This window comes from Nestor notabilis, unplaced genomic scaffold, assembly GCF_000696875.1.
Source record: "Nestor notabilis isolate BGI_N333 unplaced genomic scaffold, ASM69687v1 scaffold28639, whole genome shotgun sequence".
Taxonomy (NCBI): Eukaryota; Metazoa; Chordata; class Aves; order Psittaciformes; family Psittacidae; genus Nestor; species Nestor notabilis.
The window spans coordinates 3,830-11,769 of NW_009943697.1; the positions used below are offsets into that span (position 1 = coordinate 3,830).

Sequence of the window (7,940 nt, forward strand, 5' to 3'; positions counted from 1 at the left end):
TCCTCCCTGGAGAAGGACAGTCTGTGTTCACAGCAAGGCATCTCAGGCAGAGGCTTGTGCCTTGAGGACAAGGCCTGCACTGAATGATGTCCTACCAAGTGGAAAATAACCCCAAGTGCTGTGCCTGAGGAGGTAGGGGGCAGTTATTACAAAGTGTGAAGCTTGACCTAATAATGGCATCCTGACGTAGGGTTATTGTTTGCAGATGGAAAATGCAAGTAGTTCAGATTTTATTACAGAGATTTTGGGGTTTTGGAAAGATAAGTCTGTGATGGCAACAAAATGCCACAGGTCAATTGGAGTCTTGGCAGCAGGTTACAGCTCTAAAAACCGGAAACACCAAATTCTCCAGTGTTTATTGTCTCCCTGTGTGCAAACATTGTAGAATGCAAGAGTGAAATGTGCTGAAACTTCATTGATTGTTGTTATGTGTCTGTACCTCGCAGAAATCTAGAAATTTGCAACCCTTTGCTGCAGCAGGAGGGGGGGGGTGGGCAAGTACAAATCTGAGTCCAAGGCAAAACAAATAAAAAGAGGGTGAGAAAGGGAAAGCATCCCCGAGAAAAATGACACATGTTGAGGTCCATCTTTCTTTAATTTGTTATGAATGGTCAAAATTGCAAAATCCTACTGAGCACATCATGGTGATTCTTGGGATACAATGTATATACCTCTTAATTCAGAGAATACGATTGAGGCCATAGGTAACGGAACACTAGCTCCTGTATAGTTTGATGCAAAGGCATTATTGCAAGTTTATGATTTATTTTTTCAGCATTTAACAGCTGCAGAATTCTCCATTTAACATATTGACTTCCCCCCTCCCTTTTTTTTCTTTTTCTTTTTTTTTTTTTTCTTTTTCCTTCCAGGTGCTCAATACTTGCGTGTAGTGCTTACGTGGCTCTGGCTTTGGGTGATAACCTTATGGCATTGAATCACGCAGATAAACTTCTTCAGCAACCAAAGCTGTCAGGGTCTCTTAAGTAAGTCTCACGTGGTCATTTCTTCTTTCTTAGCCCTGCTTTTTGCTGGAGAGTTCAGAGTTGAAGCTTCCAATGTCTGTAGCTGCTTGCCAATTCTGTATCTGATGCAAAGAATTGCTTGGCCTGCTCCTGTTCTTGTTGAAGCCCTGACTAAATGTTCATTGACACGCAGGAACGTGAGTCCCCTCCTTTGTGTATGAATTCCATGTAATTCAGAATCACTGCTTTTGTTGCTATTTGTAAATCTCCAGCAGTGGCAGGACCATCTGGTCTGTGTCCTGATTCACTGTGGGGCTGCACGTGCTGGGGTTGGCGCAGCACAAGGGGCAGGAATGAGCAGCTGTGGGTAGACAACATCAGCCCAAACCAGTGTACTGCTGAAAGCTTCCTTATGAAACTACAACTTTGGAGAGCAAGGTTTGCTCAGTTAGTAGGGCACCAGATCTTGGGGTGTAGGAATTTCACTTCACTGCTACTGTTGCGCTTATAGGTTCCATTCTTCACTTTCTCTTTCTCAGTTCTCATTTGGCACTGTATTTCTGAGAGGATATTCAAAGCTCATTCTGTTTCTACCCACCAGTTCACATTTATCTCTTCAAATTAAAAGAAAAAAAGCAGCTTTAGCTCTATCCTTCTGACCTTGTTTGTATGTTTAATTCCTATATCATACACAGGATAAAATATATTAGAGGTTTTTATTGTAGTACTGTTTTTCAAAACTGGTGATGTATTTGCAGAAAGCAAGCTAACTTGTGCTTATTTTTATATGCTGGCAGCATACTCTAAAATGGTCCACACCAGTTAAAATTCTTTGGCTCCTATGCTCCAGACTATCTTTTTGCACAGGCATTGAATGAGCAAGACTTTAGAGGAGTTTGCAAGGTAACGTGTCCTTCCGTGAAGGCAGTGTTGCCACTATGTAATGCAAGAAAGGCTAGCTGACAGTTGTTTTGCAACAACAAACAGCCATATATCTTGGTCCCAGGAAACAAGGCTTTTGTGCATATTGGGAATATTGAACTGTTCCTGTTTTCTGAAGTGAAATAAATTGCATGTAGAAAGTTACGTTTTCGGTATCAGATCTAAACTGTAGGTTTTATTTTTGACAACTGATTGATATTTTACCTGATATTTTGTACTTCATTACAACCAACTCTGCAGTCAGTTTGACGTGTACTGCATACAGCTGCATAGAACAAGCATGAACTTTATTTTGCTCAACTTTTGTTTCAGATTAAATATTTGCAAACTATGCTCTTGATTGACAGAATTCCTTCTGTTACAAAGTTGAAAAGGAGAGCTGCTGACTGGCTGAGCTGAACTGCAAGTGTCAAAACATTAGACTTGCTTAGATCAAGTGCAAACCCTGCAATTGGAAAGGTGTTTGTGCCCCATGGACAGGCCTGTATAGTTGCTGTCCTTACAAAAGCAGCTATATCAGAAAACTAATTTGATTTTTATTGAGTGGAAAGTCACTTAACACCTTAAATTACAGAAGTATCTATATCCTCGGGTGTTTTTGTAAGGATTCCTTTTTTAATTCTCTGAGATAAAGCCATGCCAAGGCACTGTCTTTCTGGAGTGGCAATTCCTGTGCAAGAATGGTCATAACTCAGGTGCAGATTTGTTTCACAACATTAGCACCTAAAAGCAGTAAATGTCAGAACTGGGTATTATGGCAGTACCTTCTAAGCAAGCTAACTTCTACTCACGTGTTTGAGGTAATAGTTTTCATGTACTCACATTAAAAACTGCATTCAGTTTGTCCTACATAAGAAATGCTAGGGGTTGTTATGCTGACATTTGTACCTAACCCTTTGCTGTTGCAGGTTTCTTGGGCATTTGTATGCAGCAGAAGCTCTCATCTCTCTAGACAGAATATCTGATGCCATCACTCATTTGAACCCCGAGAATGTCACTGATGTTTCCCTTGGGATCTCTTCAAATGAGCAGGATCAAGGTTAATGAACCCACACTTCATTAGCACTGGATATGCTTTCAGCTGCTTTCCTGCTGTAACTTTCTATATACAAATATAATGAAGATTGAGACATCTTGTCTTAAGACCGTAGCTTGTTGGGGGGGTGTGTGTGTTTTTGTTGTTGTGGTTTTGTTTTCCTGGCTTTGGTTCCTACTTTGCTTTTGGTTTGTCTTTTGCATGTTTGTCATTCCTTTGAAGTGGTTAATTGTGTAACATAAGTAGGACTGTATATTGTAGTGTTCTGGCTTGTTTGAAGGTAACCTTTGAAAGCTGCTTTTGTTAAATGTGCCATTATGGTTGAGTTTGGGTTTCATACCTTCTCTTCCAGCTTTATAGTCTCTACACCAGGCTTTGGAGTGCCACTGAAGTCTACTTGTTGCATTTATTAAGAGATAGCAGTGGGGAGAACTTAGTTAATCTGTATCTTCTTGCAATGCTTCCAGTTGGGAGTGTGTATTCTGTACAGAAAAATACTTCAGAGCCCATCTGTACAGTTAAGTCTACAACAGCTCTGATTTCAGTGACAGTTTAAACTTCATTGTACTCATCTGCAAATCTAAAAGCATTAAAGGAAGGAAGTCGTAAGTGACATAAACTCTCGAGCAAACTGATATGATTTCCCTCTTTAATGTCAGACTGTGAAGAAAGAAGCAAATAATTTGTATCTTTGTATTCTTTTTGTAATAAGCTTTAAAGAAGCTCACAGAACATGATGGGTTTTGTGTTTCTTTCTTCTTTACAGGGTCAGACAAAGGAGAGAATGAGGCAATGGAATCTTGTAAGTACCAGCCACTGTATTCAGCAGAGTACAGGAACTTACTTGGCCAGCTTGGAATAAAAATGCAGTTTCTTCTTCTTTATTTGCAGCTGGCAAGCAGACCCCACAGTGTTACCCCAGTTCGGTCACATCTGCACGAACAATGATGTTATTTAACCTTGGAAGTGCTTACTGCTTGAGGAGTGAATATGACAAAGCTCGAAAGTGTCTTCATCAGGTATGAAAAACAAATCTCAAGACAGCTTCAGGGACAAACGTGCTTCCTTCAAAGTGCCATTTAGATCACAGCAAATCCTGGTGATTCCATATCCGAGGTTTCTTTGCAGACTTTGCTGAGATGGTGCCTCTCTTCTGTCTTTATGAACCAATCTCTGCTAGTAACATAAAATGAAGGATACAAAATTTCTTTCTTGTGTAAACAGTTCAGTACCACTGTGGGAAGCACTTGCTTTTTCTAGGCTATATCAAAACAGTGGAATATGACTTGGAAACCTCTTCCCTTTTTCTAAGTTTGTTTTGTGTGTGTGTGTTTGTTCTTTTTTTTTTTTTAATGGTCAAGTAGTAATTGTAATAGGTCAGAGGAGGAAGTTCTTGAGGGCCTTGAGTTTACTTCTCTCTAATCAGTTACAACTCACCATCTATATAATAGTGATATAGCTATTAAGTTAGTTATATAATAGTGATATAACTATAAAGTTATAACTATTAACTTTAGGGCTGTGAGAACAAACTGCAATTCTGCTGAGGGTATGTTCCTTGCCTGCCTCTTGTCCCAAGAGTTCTCAAGCACTGCTTTTGAAACTCTTGTCTCCACTTAGCCTGGGTCATTTGGTCTTTCTTATGTCTGGGACCATCTCTTTCAGTGATGATGATGTTTGTCTCTTTTTGTAGCCATTCCTGTCTGTCAGGAAAGACTACTTAAATGATTTGTTGAGCTGCAAACTGCAACAAGAGTCTTCCAAATTACTTCTCAGTAGTTGTGTAGCGAACAGATTCTAATTCTGTGAGGTTCTCAACCGCTTAAGGCAGTTGTCTTGCTCTTTCTTCTCCCAAGACTTCTTAGGATTGAGCAGGTGTCTATGTTTGAGCTCTGCAGCAGATGCGTAAAGCCCAAAGGAGTGTAAGGCCATCTGTGGATGTAAAGTATAGTAGGTTTCTGCATCTACAGTAAATCCATTGCTTCATAGCCAAAAAATATGGAAAGCTAATGAGCAATCCTTGTTAACTTTGTATTCTGAACTTTGGAGCAGTGGAGGTTACCTTCTTCACCTGTCATCTCACCAGGAAACCACAACAGATTGGCCCAAGAATCACAGATTCATATTAACATAAGCGTATAACAGATGGTCCTGCTAACTAGTGTGAAACCATATTGCAGTGCAGATAATCTTTCCTTCTCTCCTTGCATACATAAACCTGCTGGAATGTATTAGTTTGAAAAAGTCTTCAGTTTATGAATTGTTACTTGTTTTTGTTAGCTCAGATGGTGGTAACAATCTTGTCACGGGGCACTTTCTTTGAGCTGGATGGTTCTCTTAAGCACTTTTTCTCACCATCCTTTTCTTTTTCAATAAGGCTGCTTCGCTGATCCACCCCAAAGAGATCCCTCCAGAGGCTATTCTGCTGGCTGTGTATCTTGAATTACAGAATGGTAAGTTTGGGAATGTTCTGTCAACCTAGATGTAGGATACAAGGGGAGGCAGGCAGTAGTTGTCATTCCTAGTCTTTCTAGAGCTGTGCCAGTGTTTTGAATGACACCCTTTAGGTCTTGTCTCCATTTTTCACTGCTACGGATCCATGTATGCACACCCTGAATTCCATAGTTTCTTGCCATCTTGTTCTTGCATGCTCCAGACTTCCTAAACATTCATCTTCTGAGCTGAAAACTTCTATACTTTGTGCAGGAACCGGTAGCCTTGGATAGACTCAGTAAATCATGTGATGGGGTTTATACTATAAGAGGGTTTGAAAGGCTTTTCATGAAAAGACAGCTGGAAACCAGGTTTCCCAAAGAAGCTATGTCAAACCTATGCAGCAAGTACTGCAACAAAGCTTGTAATATTCATAACTCTCTCTTCCAGAACCCTTCCTTCTTTATGAAGGCTGACTGCATTTGCATGGAAGAAAAACCCAAACTAGATAATGGGAAACTGGAAAGATTGCACTTGAATTCTGCAGCATGGACAGATTGGTGCAGCTGTGCCACTGAAGCTGTCGTAGTTGCGGACCTGTGCCCCCTGGGGCTTAATGTCCTCATGCTATGAAATGTTCAGTGTGTTGTTCCCCTTCAGTTGTCTCACATTGCAGGCAGGCAGAGCACTTGAGCATTTGTATTCAGAACTGAGACTTCTACAAAGCTTTTCTTTCTTCCAGAGAGATTTCTAAGTTGGAATTTTGGAAACCTTTGTTTCTGCAACAAAGTAGTACAGAGCAGAAGAGAGCGGAAAGTGGGATTTACATCTCTCCTTTGAAAGTATATAATCTAAAGGAGCTAAAGGCATTCTTTTTTGTTCTATAAATGGCAACAGAACAGTGTATCGCTTCTGAAACTGAAACTTCAGTGAAAGTACATGATAAGAGGGAGAAATATTCTTTTCAGAATGTAGCAGGTTTTCTCCTACAGTTTTGTGGGTTTAATTTTTAACAAAGTAAGTTTTCCATTTATATTGATATTTATTTGATGGGCCATGCACACAATTGAAAAATCAGATTAATTTAAGAGCATGTTTTATAAACCCTCTGGACATTTACATTACTGTCTGTAACATCACACTGTGAGGGCATTTTGTGTGAGATAGTTTTGCTATGTAGGTGGGAGAGAGAAATAGGCGCCCTTCAGGAATTTAGAAGGTGCTCTGGCATCTTCCAGCATTAGGTAAAAACTTGATGTCTTCAGCTAAGACTAGGTAGAACCAAGCGATACTATCTTTTCACATTTAGTTTTATCTAATGCTTTTCATGTCCATGTCAGCATTTCACTGAATAGGAAGACCACGCATGTACGTGGCCTGGGCCCAGAGCTTTGTTCTGAGAACAGTGATTCACGGGTCATACAAAGATACTTGGCTTTGTTGGGGTTTTCTTTAATCAGCAGTTGTCTTGTAGGTAACACACAGCTGGCACTGCAGATCATCAAGAGAAACCAGCTTCTCCCCTCGGTGAAGACACTCTCCGACATGCGGAAGAAGCCCGTTTTTCAGCAGGTGCACTCCATCCAGCCCATTCAGATGCCAGCCTTCACCACTGTTCAAAGGAAGTGAGGTTTCAACCTGCTGCTGCCCTGCCCACCGGGGCTTGGGATTTTGTATATTTTTTTAACCTAGGACACCTGCATACCCCAATTGCTGGAGTGTGTTCATTTATGTAAATTTTTAATAAAACGTGGAAACAGAAGGGCAGGCTTGGAGGAGTTTGTAAAGGTTGTTACAGGAAGAGACGTTGATATCTGTTTCAAATGCGAGTGGCAGTTTACTTACCAAACCAGTTAGTTTAGCCACGTGTGTAATTCAGCTCTTTTTGAAGAGACTGGAGGGAGAGTACAATTCACCTGAAGTCCTGTGGAAAGAGCAGTTGTGCTGTTGTGTTGGCTGCTGCGTTTTGATACACACGAGCTATGGGTTTGTATTCCTCAAAGAGGAGGCTTTTGCCCAGCTTTGCTATGTTGATAGAGCTACATTCCAGTTACCTGCAGCAGCTGGGAGTATGCTCCTTGCTGTGGCTGAAGCTGCCCCAGAGTCTTAGCGTGCAGGAGAACATGCTGGTGCAATCACAAGGCCAGGGTGTCTCTGTTGTCTTCTAATGTGCTGCATTGGTGGGTGGGGGACAGTGAGCTGCAGGGCATGGGCTGCTCCCATAGACCCCAGGGACTCTGGCTGCTTTTGCCTCTTCAGCTCAGAGAGGGGAAGAGCCAAAATGCAGGCTCCCAAAAGAGGAAAGGTACAAGAGCTGACTGGTCAGCAAGGACAAAACCCAGTACAGCTGCTCAGCCTCTGCCAGCACAGCAAGGATACAGAGGGTGTAGGGCAACAGGCAGCAGGTGGTCTGAAGGGACCAGTGTTGGGGAACACTCTTGCTTCAGTTTTGTTTGGATTTTTCTTCTTCTGGGGTTTCCTTTGTCCTGAAGGAAGGTGTAATGGTGCAGGTACCATGGCTCTAAGAAAAAGGATTGGGAGTTGGTTTTTTTCAATGCAGTTTTCAC

At 41.4% G+C, this 7,940-nt stretch overlaps 1 protein-coding gene across 1 annotated transcript; it reads left to right on the plus strand.

Annotated features, from left to right (window-relative positions):
• Positions 1–873: 873 nt before the first annotated feature.
• Positions 874–7,125, plus strand: LOC104411602 (CCR4-NOT transcription complex subunit 10-like). Its single transcript, XM_010022057.1, has 6 exons — positions 874–983; positions 2,813–2,943; positions 3,707–3,742; positions 3,832–3,959; positions 5,318–5,393; positions 6,848–7,125. Exons 1-6 carry the CDS (start codon positions 925–927, stop codon positions 7,000–7,002), a joined length of 585 nt encoding a protein of 194 aa, XP_010020359.1. The 5' UTR covers positions 874–924; the 3' UTR covers positions 7,003–7,125.
• The last annotated feature ends 815 nt before the right edge of the window (positions 7,126–7,940 follow it).